The sequence below is a fragment of the Pleurodeles waltl genome, chromosome 2_2 (assembly GCF_031143425.1).
Source record: "Pleurodeles waltl isolate 20211129_DDA chromosome 2_2, aPleWal1.hap1.20221129, whole genome shotgun sequence".
Taxonomy (NCBI): domain Eukaryota; kingdom Metazoa; phylum Chordata; class Amphibia; order Caudata; family Salamandridae; genus Pleurodeles; species Pleurodeles waltl.
In genome coordinates, this window is record NC_090439.1 from 29249158 (window position 1) to 29266248 (window position 17091).

Sequence of the window (17091 nt, forward strand, 5' to 3'; positions counted from 1 at the left end):
TAAAGGCATCTTTTTTTACCCCTCCACTTTTCAACTGAACTGAAAATCTGTTCAGTTTCAACTCGGACAAGTAAGTATTAAAAATAGCTCGACCTGATCAAATAATACTCACCAATGCGAGTGGATTTTACTAGTCCTGTTGTGGGGATCACTCGCTCCCAAATTAATAACCCAATTTGTGACAACTAAATTTCTACAGGGTATAACTTCCAGAAATGGCTACTCCATTTCAGCATTTTAATCCAATAGCAATGTAATTGTACATTCAGACATGACCCCCAGTACACTGATTACAGTTGTTAACAAAAACAACCTCTTGTCAAAATACAGCTCTGCATCTACGTCTATCTCTGAAATGCTCAAAAGTTTCATAGCAGAACAAGGATCCCCACTGTGACTGGATACATCTCTCCCTCTTTCAGTAATCTCCATTACTACAACTGGCCCCGCATACCCAATTGTGATGTTAAATGTGCACACATTACTGAACTCTTACAATTCAGGCATGCTATCACCCCATTCTGTTAAAAGTCTTTCCCCGCAGACGTGGTATGACTGCAGCAGATTCTAAGCAAACCCATGAACAAGCTGCTAGTCATGCTTCCTCTAACTCTGACACTGCTATGCCCCCTCAGAACCTGTTATCTCACATCCATTTTTCTATACAAAAAAATTGTCAGGATATTGAGTAGTGTTCGGGAGCATAACAACGTGCAGGATCATCCCACACTTACATCTCCCAGACTACAAAACCAGAGAACCAAATTTCAGATTCTCCTTTTATTCCTACTAAAACAACTCCACACAGATCTCTGATCTCCTCCATTATCTTTACTCACTTACAACATATCAGTTTGATAATAGCTTTAGCCTTCAAGCAACTCATAAACCCCTCACTCCAGCTTCCCAAAGCCCCACAGTCATTACACAGAAGTCCACCATATGAACAGATCTACACATTGCAAGCCACAGTTAGACATGCCTCCTAAACAGTTATACAATCCTCATTACCCCTGTGAAAGCTATGGCTCACAAACCTAATCATTCCCTTCCCTCCTTCCGCAATACCATTGAGGAGAAACCCTCTTAATGAAACACTTCACATAGCGATTACCCACCAAGATTCCAGGTCATAATTAGACTTAAAAGACACAACAACGGGAATGCTTCATTTCAGGTCAATGATGATGTGTGACGATTCTCTAAGGCCTCTCAGACGCATTCATGCCGTTGACCACAGTAAACCTCTCGACCCGTATCCTTCAGATTGATAATTGGAGGCACAGTTGAATGTTACAGATCATACTTATCCTAGTGACCTGACATGCTCCAAGTCAGCCACATCTGCCACTACTCAAATCTTTGGCAGGACTCCAGAGCTTTTTTGTGCTTCAATCTTATTCAGTCTTGGTTTTAAACCCCTTGGCGGTCTTTAAAGCTTTTTGGGCATTTTGTACCACTAGTACTTAGGTGATACAGATACATGCATCTAAACTATGCTTCTCATTATAAGCATATGCAATTGTACATAGACAAAATGGTGTATTGCAGCACAAGAGACTTTCTTATCAGAAAATGTCATAATTGCTGCTTCTCCTTTCATATGGGTACATATGTAGAAGAGTTTATGCCTGGTACAAATGTAGTGCACAATTTGCATACTTCACCACAAGATAACTGTTTACATCAGACCATGTAAAACAAACCTACTTCTGTGCACATATGGGTATCTATATAGAGCACTTTTCTCTAGCCAATACAACCTTGCCATGTGCCTTCGTATATGTCGAAGGTAATGTAGGAAGGTGACCCTTTATGTCATATGTGAATACCGTGTAAAGAGTCCAGGGGTTCCCCAGTGAGTGGACAGGTTTTGCTATGGAATCAAAAAGTGCTCTATTTAGGGGTAGTGTGGTCGAGCAGCCTTATACTTAACACCGAGGAGTTCATGACATCTACAAATACACCCAATAGTCAAATATGTTTAGGCATCAGAAAAAAATTGTTCAGGTAAGTACTTTTTTAAATAGGAATTATTTTCTTGCAGTTTCTGAGTTCTGCAATGTTATCCTATTGGAGAAAAAACAAGTTCTGCAAACAGGTAGAGTACAGTGACTTACGAGACCAATCTCCAGGAGTTAAGGTGATTAGTGGGCAAGGTCTGAGGCAGCAGCCACAGTACACTCAGTGGCACAGGGGCAGCTGGGTGCAGTGTAAAAAATAGTGTCAGGTGCCAAATGTGTTCCTATGGGGATATGTCACTGCAGAAAGAAGCTGCAGGCTCTGGCGAGGAGGCCAGTCAGGCTGAACCAACAGCGGGGCTCAGGTGGGCACCTTTCGTCCTCTTCTCCATGGCTCAGGGGCGATGGTTGCTGAGTTGTCGGGATTGTATGACTGGAGCGGTCGTGGTAGAGGGGGTCTCCGTGCCGAGGCTGCAGGCATCATCCGGAAGTCCAGGAGGAGTGAAACCACAATGGACTCTGACTCTGAATGGCTGGGTGACTTTGTTGGCACTGGTGGTCCACTTCAACTCTGGTTTGAGATGGCGGGTGTAGTGGTGACTTCAGGTGTCGGGTTTTGGTGGTTCCAGAGGCTTCAGAATCCCTTCTTTTGTTGTTTGCTGGAGAGTAGGTCTGCTGTTGACGGGAGAGCTTGAATCTTTTTCAAAGGCAGGTAGTCCTCCTGGGTTTCTGGAATCACAACTGCAGGACAAGTCGACTTTGGTGCAAGTTTTGTCAAGGATTGCAATAAGGCCAGCAAGGTTGATATAAGGTCAGCTGCTTCTTTTCTCCTCTTCTGCTTTTGCGGCTCATCTGTGTCCTTGGTCTGTTTAGGTCGTCAGGATCTGTTTCTCTAGTGACAGGGGCTCCCCTAAATACTGAATTTAGTGGTGTGTAGGGTAGTAGCCAAGGGTCCCTTGGGGTCACTCCTTTACAACGTTGTTCCTTATCTCATTCCAAACCTTTCCATCTGCTGTAAACTACAAAACATCCTTCTCAAACTTTCCCTTCCTTTTTACCCTTCTCACCAACTAAAAGGCACACACGACCTCTACTTACAGAAACAACCTACTTTTTCCTCTTTAAAATCCACTCTCATCAATCTATCCCACTTGAAACTGTATTAAACACACAAGAAATCAAGAGCGCAAACCTCATACAACTAACACTCATAGAAAAAGAAAAAAACACTAATCTATCAATTTATAACCTCTTATTTTTGGCACCAGAGTGGAGTGCTACTCGCCGCAAAGGGTTCAACGCCTCGTCAGGAGTAATAAGCGCAATATATTAACAATTTACAATTGCTGCAATCAATCTATCACACTCTAAACTCTACTAAACACAAGAAATCTAGAGCACAAACTAAATACAACTATCACTCATAGAAAATGGAAAAAACACTAATCTATTACTTATTAACCTCTTATGTTTGGCTTAAGAGTAGCGTGCTACTTGCGACAAATCACTTTAACACCCCATCAGGGGTTGTAGGCGCTATGAAAATAAAATTTGCACTTGCAATAAACCGAAATATACCAAAAAAACCTCAAACACAACCTAATCTGAACACAAGATTGTATGTCCTTTTAGGAACTCCTATTACAAAAGCAAAAAAAACTGAGTTCCTCATCATTAGCTCTAAGCCCTCTGGTGACATAATGTTAGTAGGGTTTGATAACCTTAAAAATTCCAATCTTCACTTGGATATCATGAATTTCTAGACTTGTCTAATTCATCCTGGATAAAATCTTAATATAGAACCTACACATAAAAGCTGTGGCAAGAACTCTATTTCCAATAGACACCATTTGGCTCCATCAGGCCATTTTATCTAAAGATGATCTGAAGCAGTTAGAACAAACCCTGGTCATATCAAATTATACTGCATCCATTTCTTTCCACCTACCTGCAATCCATGTAGCTCTCATCAAAACACTCCTACATGCTATAGCCAGATTTCTGTCTAAACCAGATAAATGTGATCATCTGACATGGGCTATAAAATCACACACATGGTTTACCTCTCTAAGCAAGCACCTTCCTCAGATCTACATGTGAACTCAGTATGTCAAATTACCTTAAGAGGCTAGTAAATCTTGGTGTATTGCGAGTGGTATCTAGCACAAATACACTTCGCAAAGAAACCTCTCACGTCGCTGAAGCAATAAAAAAAAATCCACCTTGTTGCATTCCTTTTCAGGTTTCAGTATATCCAGAGAGATTAGACTTGCTCTCCCTTTCTAAATCTGTGTCCTCTTTTTAAAAAAGAATAACCTCTGAACTAACTCTTCATTACATAATCTATTTGACTCCAGGTGTGGATATCTTAACTTAATGTACATTGCATAACTCCTTAAATAATCTTCTTCATCATTGTATATCTTCTTCTCTTTAGACAAATGCCTTTCACTTATATATCTCACATTCAAGAAATGCACCCCCTGATATAGATGTTTTTTCATATATTTGTCTTTTTGATCAGTCACACTGTATTATACTGTGCTCTTACACAGGTTTCTTCTCTACCAAACTATGTAATTTCTGTAATGCACTCTGATGTTGTATTTAACTATTTTCTCACTATGAATAATATAGCTGAAATTTGCTGTAGCTCAAGTGTAGTGGTTTCTTAACTTAATCCAACTCCTTTTATTTTCTCACATCCAGGCAAAAGAACTCCCTGGAGAGGAATTCTTCTATTTGGCCCACCAGGAACTGGAAAATCATACTTGGCCAAAGCTGTTGCAACAGAGGCCAACAACTCTACATTTTTTTCTATATCCTCCTCAGATCTCGTCTCAAAGTGGCTTGGAGAAAGTGAAAAGTAAGGGGCTCAATATGTGTATTCATTTGTCATTAGCTAAGTACTTTGATTGTAGTTGGCTAGGTACAGTTGGCTTTCCAGTGCTCAGAGTGCTCAGAGTGCTAGCCTGCACAATCTATGTGCCACTTTGGTTAATGGCACACAGCTTTTGTTTAGTAGCATGCCAGAGAACCATAGCTTTTTAAAGTAAATTAACATTACAATTTAATTTGTGACAATCAAAAGATGAGCTTGTTTAGGTGTGGAATTTTTTGCACGCTGCTGGTATGAAACTATGCCTTCCATATTTGCTAATCCAGTGCTGGGCAGCAATCTTTTCCACTCCTTTTGTACAAGAATGGATCTATTCAGATGTTTCCAAAATAAAATAATAATTAAAGACATTTAAAGATCCACATTTGTTAAAATAATTTAATAACATGTATATAGACACCAAACAATCCTCAAGACTAGAAGTAGTAGGCAGAAATGTTTTTTTTTTTGTTGTAAATTTTTCCCTATATAATGCAGAACAAATTGCTTTGCAATATCCTAGTGTGGTGTGTTGTAGAGATGTACTGGATTCATCACGGGCTGGCTTAATACTACATTCTTCACCAAAATACTGCTTCTCTTGTTTTGGTATTAATGAACTTACTGCGCTGGTCAAAAATAATACAACACTCAAAAAAAAGTTTACCTGTCTGTGTGTATGAAAATATAAAAAGGATGTTTTAATCAGTTCTGTATGCTGTCGCTAAGCTGTCCATGCAGGTAGCTGTGACATTAAGAGCATAATATGTGTAAAAGAATCAGAAGATAGCCTCTCACATACCCAGGCATGGGCCTGGAATTCTTCCCTTTCCCATCTAGCACTATACTTCAGCCTGATTAGCAACACGCCATGTATCCTGAGAAGGAGATGGTCTCTGTTTATGTTTGGACCCAAGTCATCCTAATGGCTATGGATTGGACACACTGTGTATGGTATCCCGAACTTCTGGGCTTGAGCATCTGTCTTCCAATCACACTGCCCCTCTAGGAGAATCTGCTGTCACAGCAACAGGGCAGGGTTCTGCACCCAGACCCTTGCAATCTCTTCCTTCATATTTAGAGATTGAGCAGCGATGGCCAAACACCTTCGACCTTCATTTGGAGGTGGTTGATGTCATCTTGACAACAGGGCGCCCATTGATGAAAATTGTATACCTCTGTTATTAGAACCGATTTGTGGCTCGGTGCGGTCCTGGGCAGAGAGAACCCCTCTAGGCAGCATTATCTGATATTTTATTGTTTTTCCTCAGCCAGGGAAGGCAAGCACAGTTAAAGATTAGCATTTGGCTTTCTTGCACTTGCCAGGGTATCTCTTTAAGTCTCGAGTCGTTCTGAGCTTTTTGCAAGGTTTACAGCATTTGTTTCCTCCCTCCCCTTTTGCGTGCCACAATAGAACTTTAACTTGGTGCTCGCATTTCTGATGTGCAGTCCGTTTGAGGAGTTTCATAGCTGTTCCTTGTGGATCCTAACCTTCAAGTTCCTGTTCATCCTCATTATATCTTCAGCGCAACATGAGTGAGCTCCTATCTCTGTGTGTTAACCTGCCGTACACCACCACCTTCTCAGACACTCTGATTTTGCAGTCATAAGCCTCTTCTTTTTCTAAGATTGTTAGGCCATTTCACATCTGTCAAACCATCATCTTGCTGGTGCTTTTTGCTCATCCTCACCCCTCTAAGGAGAATTGCTAGGACCCCAAAAGAGTGCTGAGGTTTTATGGAAGGTTTTATGGGTCTCTGGGGCAAAACAAAAATAAATGCAAAACTGTGTAGAGGTCAACTTTCTCCTGCTGGATCCTCCTCTGTATTAAGATCAGCAGCCCATTGGCAATGAAGCAGCCTCTGGAAGGACTGCATGCCCATTCTACCAGGACCAAAGATGCTACTTCTGGGTTAGCACAGAGAGTCCCTGTCCTAGGCATTTGTCATGAGGCTACGTGAGTGTCCCTTCATAGGTTCACAAAGCACTATTGTCTGGATAGTCGGGTACGCTAAGAGGGGCATTTTTTTCATGCTCAGTCCTGCAGGACCTTCTGTGGTTGGCCTAAATCCATTAACAAGATTCCAAGTCTAGGAATCTGCTCAGGGGTCACACCAATTTACATTTGGGGCTCTGCGTCTGGGGGCACTGAGAGTCTTAAAGCATCAGACGTTTGCGTGTGGGTGTGGTGACTATATAGGTTTAGCATGTAATTTCTGGAGCTGCATGGCACCTGCTGGGGCAAAGAAGTACTGCTGAAATGTTTCCAGAGTCAGTAGGGGAGGAATCTGTGACTAGATAGTCTATACCAGAAAGATTGTTACTGAAGGTTAGTATCTTGTTCTTTAGGCTGCCATTTTAAACATGCCTTTTGATAGTAGTACCCTCTTCTAAAAAGAATGATGTAGTGAGGAACTCTAAGGTTTGAAGGATTAACAAAAAGAAAATCCGTTGGTTATCATTACCATTGAATAACTCATTTGAGCATTCCATACGTCTTGGTTTGGGAAATGCTACATCCTCGGGCTAGATACATGTGTATGTTTCTTGTGTGAGGTTGGCATTTGTGCGTTTGCAAGGGCTCTTCAATTTTCTGTGCCAGAAGAGATTGGGTCCTGACTAAATACTACATACAACCTTGGCATATAGTGTACCTGTTGCAGGATTGTGGACTACACAAAGTGACTGTTTCTATACGGGCTATAAACATAAACCTGTCCACTCTACTCTCCAGAAATCTTGCTTCTAATAGGCTTGTAACCACAGACTCCTAACCTTGTGAAGTTTCCTAGGCATCAGACTGGATCGGGAAACTTTTTGTTGCAATTCACTTATGTGTTGATAGGTGTATCGTGCATCTCGACGCCTGGTCCAGTCTGCCCCAGCTGTGACGTTGGGGCCCTTATATATGTGCCACCTTCGTGCTGACTTAAGTTCCGTGATCTAGTGCTTCTCAAATGTTGTCACCTTTGAGAGAGATTTTCCCAGGATTATCAACTAGTGTGCAGACCTTGTCATCTTCTAAGACTACAGGGTTTAAACTGTGTTGTCACTGTATATAGCAGTTGTTGGTTACAGACACTGGCTACATCTGTATGTGGTGCCTCTGCTCCAAACAGGACTCTGTTACGTCAATCCTGTGCTAAGATGAACAAGAAAGCCATCCACGACTGCAAGACAAAGCTCCATATGTTGAAAGAGTGCTCAAGGTCGAAGTTTAGGCTCCTGTTTCTCCCATGACTGTTCTTTATCGAGGTCACGGGGCTCAGGTAAGTCACAGATACCCCACAAAAAATATAAGAAACCAAGTATGGGTCTTCGGTGTCCTACAACCCCCGGTATTTTGAGTCGTGCAACACTCCACTCTATACACCAAAACAGTCTCATTCTCTCACCATGGAACAGATTGTGGTAGTCCTGTTTCTGCCTTACCCTGAATGGACAGCAACAATGCAACAGCTAAGGGGAGCCATAGCCCAAAATTTCGGTGCCACACCGAATCCCTCTGGAGTGTCTTCAGAACCAATGAATCCGAGCGGGCCTCAAGTTGGATCCATCCGTGATCCGGACTGTACCACTTGACTCAGAGGCCTACCCCTTCCTCTGCTTCGGCTCGGTCTGCGATTCCACCATCAGTGCCACGCTTGACTCCTACCTTCAGGGCCACAGTCAACGCCACTTGCTGAAGTGTCCGCACCAATACGAATGTCACCGATGTAGGAAAGTGCCCCTTTTGGCATGGTTACCCCCCCCCCCACACACACACACACACACACTTTTTGCCTGATATTTATGCTGACTTGACTGAGAGTGTGCTTGGGATCATGCTTACCGGGCCCCAGCACCAGTGATCTTTCCCTAAACTGTACCATTGTTCCCACAATTGGCACACCTGTGGCATACAGAAGTCCCTTCCAATATGTACCAGTGGTACCAGGGGCTCGGTGACCTGGGAGGGTCCTTAAGGGCTGCAGCATGTATTGTGCCACGCTCAGGTACCCTTCACCAGGCACATGCACACTGCCATTGCAGATTGTGTGTGCTGGTGGGGAGAAAAAGGTAGCGTCGACATGGCATCTCTCTCAGGGCCCTTGCAAACCACTGCCTGTGGCATAGGTAAGTCATCCCTATAGGAGGCCTTACAGCCCTAAGGCAGGGTGAGGGGATAGCTGCAGGAACAATATGCCCCTACAGTGTAAGTGCAGTGTGGCCATATTAAGTACATGAGCTGGGAGTTTGTCATTACGAACTCCACTGCTCCATGATGGCTTCACTGAAGGCTGGGAAGTTTGGTATCAAACTTCTCGCCACAATAAACCGATACTGATGCTAGTGTTTGATTTATTGTACAATACACCCAGAGGGCCTCTTAGAGATGCCCCCTATATTTTACCCAACCCTTTAGTGTAAGACTGCCCATTCTGTGCCAGCCAGACATTAAAAGACAAGTTTCTGACCCCATGGGGTGAGAGCCTTCGTGCTGTCTGGAGTCAGAAACAAAGCCTGCTCTGGGTGGAGGTGCTTTACACCTCCCCTGCAGGAACTGCAACACTTGGCGTTGAGCCTCAAAGCCTCATGCCTCCTGTTAGTGTCTCAGGGCACTCCAGCGAGTGGAGATGCCCGCCCCCTGGACAAACCCACACTTCTGGCAGCAATTCTGGGGTTAAAATTACGTAAAACATGGAGGAATGACCACTCCAGCTAGGACCACCCCTAGGGTGTCCTGAGCTGAAGTGACGCCCTCCCTTCAGAATCCTCCATCTTGGTTTGGAGTACAGGGACTCGCCCCAAAAGCCAGTGGGCACAGGAAGGGCGTAGCCACCTTTATGGACAGTTGCCATTGGCTCCTACCCTCTGATCCCTGTAACGTCTCTAAATCTAGGATGTAAGAGCACCCCTGAACCTAGCTCACCAGATTCCTGGTGACCTCAAGAGGAAAAGAAGGAAGAAAGAAGGGCTTCTAATCTGGACCCAGCAGAGAAGACTCCAGGCACCAACTGACTTAACCCAGCCCTACAGCCTGTCTGCAGCTTCAGAAGCCCTGCTACAAAAAGGCAACGCATCCTGCAGGACCGGCGACTTCTACAAACCCCCAGAGGACGGCCTGCCCAGAAGAGGACCAAGAACTCCTGAGGGCAGCAGTCCTGTGCACAAGAAATTCCAACAAGGACTCCAGAACTCCCCCAGATCCACGAGTCGTGCTCACTCAGCACCCGATGCCCACGGCCCGTGTCCAGGTGACCACCGGTCCAGAGTAGGTCCCCAGCGATTCTGCCCTTGTGTCCACCCTGGGTTGACCCTTCCTGGCCAACAAAACGATGCCTGCAGCGTGAATCCAGAGGCTCCCCTGACTGCGACCGAATCTGATGAAGATTTCCGACCCCTGCACCTAGAGCTCTCTTGCCTTGGGGAATCCGACTGACGGTCCAGCAATGTCCAACAGGCGCCTCTCCTTCCTGTCCAGCCTTTGGTTTTCTGGAACCCGACCCCATGGACCCAGCCTGGAGCCTTTTTGTGGCCCCCGGGGTTCCCCCCTTTGTAAAGCATTGGGCACCCGGCACTGTTTGCACCCTGAACCTGGCTGCCCCTGTACTGCTGAGGGTGCTTGTTTGGTGCGGGTCTTAACTTCCCAGGCTCATGTCCTGACATCACAGATACTTACTTGCAATCTCTTCTCCACTAAGTCCACCCTCCCCAGTCCTCATAGGATTCCACTGCAAACCCAACGCCAGCTTTGACCTCTGCACCCGGCCGACCTTGTGTTGCTGGTGGTGCACTTTTGGAGTCAGCCTAAACTTTACCTGTGGACATCTTAAAACCTGAAGACTGGAATCGTACAGTGTGGCTTACCTGTTTTCTGTGCTTACACTTCTCTCAACCCACACACTCCCAGCTCCACCCCCACCGACAGCACTCTATGGGCTCCTGTGGAAAATTGCACTGTCAACTTTTGAAATAGAAAAATGCTACTTACTGTAAACTGCTTTATCTGCTAAAACCAAACAAAGAACATTTGATACATATGCTTTATACCTTCTTAAAACTGTACCTACCTGCAAGAAAGTTCTTCTGATTATAGTAATAAAGTAACAAAATATATTTTTGTGGCATAACAATTGGCCTTGAGTTAGTCATTGAGTGTGTGCCTCATTTATCGACTGTGTGTGTACAACAAATGCTTTGCACTACTCTGTTATAAGCCTAACTGCTTGACCACACTATCTCAAAAGAGAGCATTAGTATTATCTACTTTAGCCTCTATTGAGCCTCTGGACAACCCCTGGACTCTGTGTACACTATATCTCATATTGATACAGCATATACAAAGCCAGCTTCCTACAGCCAATGCCAGAAAAAAGCAAATAGTTTCTTCATCTCTGAGACCCATGTTCCAACGACCAGCCCTAGATATTATGCCCACTGACTTGACTATGCTCCACTGTATATTAGGCCAAACGGCAGCAATGACTAATATGATGATGGCAATATTTTTGTTGACGTCCAGCTTGCCATCGGTCCGGAAATCCCACCAGACCTTTCTTTCTCTTATCCCACTGTGGCTACTGTGAAGTCTGTCTCCTTCGCAGCAGTAATGGGGAGAGCGGCTGAGATACGTGACCTTACTCTACTGACTTAAGTGGTCAAAATCAAAATGCCTACAGAAGTCCTTAACCAAGCACAATCCAACCAAGAAAAACTGCTCCTCTTGAGACCCTGACCGATGTCCAGGAAGAACAAGCTACCAAAACCTCCCACCCCTAACTACTGCAAAACCACCTTACTTTGTCGGCTTGTGATCACTTGCTAAGGTCACATCACCTTCCACCTCCCTTGCTGGAGGAGCATCACATCCGATTAATGGGTGCTCCAGATTGTGCAAAATGGCTACCTTCTATTTTTTTTCTCCTAACCCCATGACATTCCACAGCTCCACAACTCCTCCCTGAGGGTCAGTTGCCAATTCTCAGTGGAGAAGTTCAAGCTCTTGTGGCCAAGTGAGCAATAGAGAAGATGCCAACTCCAACGACTGGGACTGGTTGCTCTTCCAATTATTCGCCTAGTGCTGAAAAACAGACAAAGGCCGTTGTCCTATCCTCTCTTTGCGCCTTTTGAAATTCTTCCTCCGTAAGAACAAGTTCAAGTTGCTCAACCTGGTCCAAGTTATGTCTGTCCTGAATCCCAGAATCTGGATCATAGCAAAGTGCTTGAAGGATGCATATTTTCACATTCCTGTCCTGTAGTCCCACAGATTTTAACTGCAGTTTCAGGTAGACTAGAATCATTTTTAGGTCTCTGTTCTCCTGTTTGGCTTTATCCTTCACAACAGCTCATCTTCATTTAAGCCATTCTGGATTCAGTGCTTTTCCGAAACTTTCTTCTGCCTCAATGAGTCGGGGACGTTCTGGCTATTATCCAAGATGTTTCTACCATTGACCGGGACCTCATTGAGAGTGGTTTGAGGCTTCTGGGCCTCTCTTGGCCTCCTGCTGTAGACCACACCAGGTGGCACATACAGGCACTGTAGTGGGATCTTAAGTCTGTGTTCTCAATACCAGGGGCACTTACCTGAGCCCATACAGGTGTCAAAGGTGGACTGTAAAAGATCAGCAGTGTGACTGCACAACCACAGTTAGACCGGCAGTAGGTCCCTCTTTACCCCATCCAGAACTCATGATCATGACAGATGCATTGTTGCTGGGCTGAGGAGGTCATCTGAATACATAGCCTGCCACTTGCCTGTGGCTTCCAGTTCCTGCTTGTCCCAGACTAATCCAGAGACACTGCAGCTGCCTGGGTTTTCCAGACCAGGTTTTCCCACTCACCTTTCTTTCTGCCAACAGAAGCCCAACCCAGGACCCACATAATGCAGGCTGCAGCGCGACAATGCAGCAGACGCTAGCAGAGGAAGCGCTGTTGGCGTGCCAAAGGCAAGCCCCATCTGCACCCGTTCACGCCTGAACCGTGCCGAGCGCCATGATCCCATGTTCTCTCTCCCCTAATGATAAACCATCGCTGAGCTCTATAGCCTCCACCCTGGGTGCTGCAACAAGCACTGTCACTGCGCCAGCCCACTCCCTACTTTAGGACCTTTCACCTGCACCCACTGCCACTTCTCCTGCCACAACACACACACCAGCCCACCGAACAGCCAACCACGAACACACCACAGACGGCACCTGAACAAAAAACACCCACTCACATGCGCCCTTCTCAACACATGATCACTATGTAAGCATTCCATTGAATTATGGGACCTCATCGCCACCCTCGCACCTGACATAGTCTTCCTCACCAATACCTGGCTCAAACCCACATCCACCCCCAGACATTGCCACAGCGATCCCTGACAGATATAACATCACTCACCAGGACCCCACCAACAAGCTAGGAGGAGGAACAGCCGTCATCCGCAAGTAGACAATACAGTGCACCACCATCATCGACAACACCACCACCCCCATGGAACATCTCCACTTCGAGCTCCACACAGACGACAAAAGAACCATCGGAGACACCCTGGCATACTGACCTGCATGCCTGCACTCCAACTTCTGCAGCACCATCACAGACTCTGTTGCACCCATAGCCTTAGACTGCAAGGACTGCATCTTCCTCTGCCACCTAAATTTCCACATCGACAACCCCAACAACAACAGTGCACACCTCCTCAACAGTATGAGCAGCCTCGGATTGACCAAGCTCGTCCTTGAACCTACACTCACCGAAGGACACCCGCTGGACCCCATTTTCAACTCCAGCAACTGCGTCAAATACGTCCATGTCACAGAACTCACATGGACCAATCACTCCTTCATTTCAGCAGCTCCAGACCCTGAACCTCCAACACCATGGTGACCAGTGGCCACCACCAGAGGTGGAACATCATCTCAGAGTCCAGCTGGGCGGATGTCCCCCACACCTCCTACCCCGCTACTGCTACCAACCTCGAACAGGGAGTGAAAAAGCTCTACGCCTAGATCACCAATTGCGCCAACAGCATCATCCCCATCAAGAGCAACATTCAGTGAAAATCCTTCAAAAAGGCCAGCTGGTACACTCATGTACTCAGAACAGCGAAACAAGACCGCAAACGGCTGGAGAGGAGATGGCATGCCAGCAAGGACGCCTCCGACACAGCAGCCTTGAAGACTTGCCTCAACCTATTGCACTGTCTGCTGAGGGCAACGAAGAAGACCGCCCTTGCTGCACTATTCGAAACCAGTGGCAACAACACCAAGGAACTTTTCAACATCGTTAAGGACTTTTCCAACCCTGCTGCCAGCTAAAACATCACACCCTCACAGGAGCTGTGCGACAACCTCACCCACTTCTTCAACAACAAGATTGCAACCATATGCAGAAACTTTGAATCCCAACCCACACCTGCAGACTTTCTCGACAGATACGCCACCACCGTAACCAACACAAACTACACACTGACCAACTGGAACATCACCTTCACCTTAAAATCCATCCACTCGGGAGCCCTTACAGACCCGCTCCACATCTTCAACCTTGGAAACCAAAGGATTGGCCAGGAACTCATCACCCTGCTCAGCACTTCTATCACCCCCACAACATTTCCAATGTCAGGAAACATGTTAAAATCGGACCACTACTCAAAAAAAACCCTCTGCCAACGTCAGTTATCCCAAAAACTAAAGGCCAATCTCTCTGCTCCCTTTCCCAGCGAAAGTACTGGAGAAGGTCATCAACAAGCAATTCATGACATACCTGGAGCAGAACTAGCTACACGATGCCTCCCAACCTGGCTTCTGCAGCAATCAGAGCACTGTACCTGCCATGATTACCGCTGCCGACATCTGAGCCCTCCTTGACCGAGGAGAAACAGAAGCTTGATCTTCCTCGACCTCCCAGCAGCCTTCAACACCATATCCCACCACATGCTGCTCAATAGGCTACACCACATCGGCATCCAAGGGACACGCTCAGATGGATCACCTCCTTCCTCACCGGAAGAGCCCAAGAGGCTGCACCTTTCACCTCCGAACCCAAGAAGATCACCTGTGATGTCTCCCAGGGCTCATCACTCAGCCCCACGCTCATCAACGCATATATGACCCCGCAGGCCAACATTGTCGGATCCCATGGTCTCAACATAATTTCCTACACAAAGACACCCAACTCATCCTCTCACTCACCAGCGACCTCTACATCACCAGAACCAACTTCCACAGTTGCATGACAAGGGTCGCTCACTGGATGAAGAACAACTGACTGCAATTGAACACAGACAAGACAGAAGTACTGATCTTTGGCAAACTCAGTTACACATGGAACGACTCCTGGTGGCCATCAGACCAAGAACCCACACCCACTCCCTCCGACCAGACCAGCAACCTCAGAATCATCACAGACAGCAAGCTCACCATGAGATCACAGATTAATGTAGTCTTCTCCGCCTGCTTCCTTACTTCGCGCATGTTAAGTAAGATCTACAAGTGGCTACCCCTACACACAAGACGCACTGTGACATAGGCCCTCATCACAAGCTGACTGGACTATGGCAACGTGGGCTACGTAGGAATTGCTGCACACCTTCTACAGAGGCTTCAGACCATACAGAATGCCACAGCCAGTCTCATTCTCTGCCTTCCCTGATGAACCCACACCATACCCCAACCTGGGCTACTCCACTGGCTCCTTGCCCCCCCCCCCCCTTCCGTACAGAAGATATGCCAATTGAAGCTGCTGATGCATGCACATACATCTCTACACAACCAAGGACTCCCGTACATTCATCACTGCCTGAACTTCCACCAACCATCGAGAAGACTATGCTTTGCCTCCCTTTCACTTGCCCATAATCCCTGCATCTACTGCAGCAGAAGTGGCGGATATTGCTTCTCACATTGCAGCAAAAAACAGCCTCCCCACACACCTCCAGACCATCACCTCACTTCTGGAATTCTGAATGGCCCTCAAGACCTGGCTGTTTGAATCATCATCCAGGACATGCAAGCTCCTGGATACCCTATCGTGTGATTAGCTGCGCTTTATAAATCTTGATTGATTGATCTGGGAGAGCTGGAGATCAGAGAATTCTTGGTCTTCCAGAAGCTTGCTTCCACATAAGCTTGCTGGAATGACAGCACTGCAAGCATTCCTCCTGACCATAAAAGGCAAATGGGTACAGGTTCTCACAGAGAAACACAATTGTCATGTGTTACTGCAAAAAATAGGGTAGTGTGTGGCTATGGGCCCCGTGCCAGGAGATTGTCTCTGGAAGTGGATGAATTCCCAGGGCATCTCCCTGGTCGCCTGTCGCCTAGCACCTACCGGGATCTTTAACAACTCATCTGTGGTTTCCTAGCGGGTTATGAGTGGTGGTTACACTTGGAGGTGGCTCTGGGAATCTTCCACCAATAGGGAGAACTCTGGATCAGTGTGTTCACCTCCACAGAGAAAGTGTAGCCTCAAAACCTTTTGTACATTGGAGTTCCCAGGGCACTCCTCCTGCGACACCTTGCATCAGCATTGGGTCTCTTGTATGCCTTTCCATCTCTCCCTCAGATGCCTAGAGTGCTAAAAAAAGATTAATAAAGTCCAGGCCTAAATCACCCTAGCGGCTCTGGACTGGGCAAGAAGAGTGCAATACCCAGTACTTCTGGCCATGAGCTCATGTCCTATGCTTCAGCTGCCTCTATGGGAAGAACTCCTGTCACAGCAGTAGGGCTGAATTTTGCACCAGAGCCTGTACAAGCTGCACTTCCCGCTGTGGAGACAGTTTAGGGCTTTCAGTCTTCTTGTCAAAGTGGTAGGTGATGTCATGGCATTCAGGTATAGGCCTACCAAATCAGTTTATACAGGACGCTAAGAATTTTCTCTTGTTTCCTACCCTTGACATTCCATCTCTGAACACACAATTATCTGATGTTCTTCTGATTTGTTTGTCTCGCTGTGACTTAAGTTACAGGTTATCTTTCTGCCTTCTTATGCTTTCTGGATCAATCATACCTATGCAGGTTATGCATTCTTTGGAGGGGCAGACCTACATGTTCCTACCATCACCTTTTGTGATGCCACAGTGAGACTTTAATTTGGTTCTTACCTACCTGAGGTGCACACCTTTCGAACAGATGCACAGTTGTCCCCTTTGCCTGTTACCTATCAAAACTGCATTCCTCATTGCCATGACATCAGCCAGACGAATGAATGAACTCCAGGCATTGTCTGTGCTACCACTATACACTTTGCTTTTGCTGGACAATCTAGTCCTCTGCACAAAAG

General features: G+C 46.0%; 1 protein-coding gene across 1 annotated transcript in view; it reads left to right on the forward strand.

Annotated features, from left to right (window-relative positions):
• VPS4B (vacuolar protein sorting 4 homolog B) overlaps window positions 1-17091 on the forward strand; it is a 242685-nt gene that overhangs the window by 101834 nt on the left and 123760 nt on the right. Inside the window, exon 6 of the mRNA XM_069219440.1 lies at window positions 4671-4827. Coding sequence (XP_069075541.1) covers window positions 4671-4827 — 157 coding nt within the window. The remainder of the gene's footprint in view (window positions 1-4670; window positions 4828-17091) is intronic.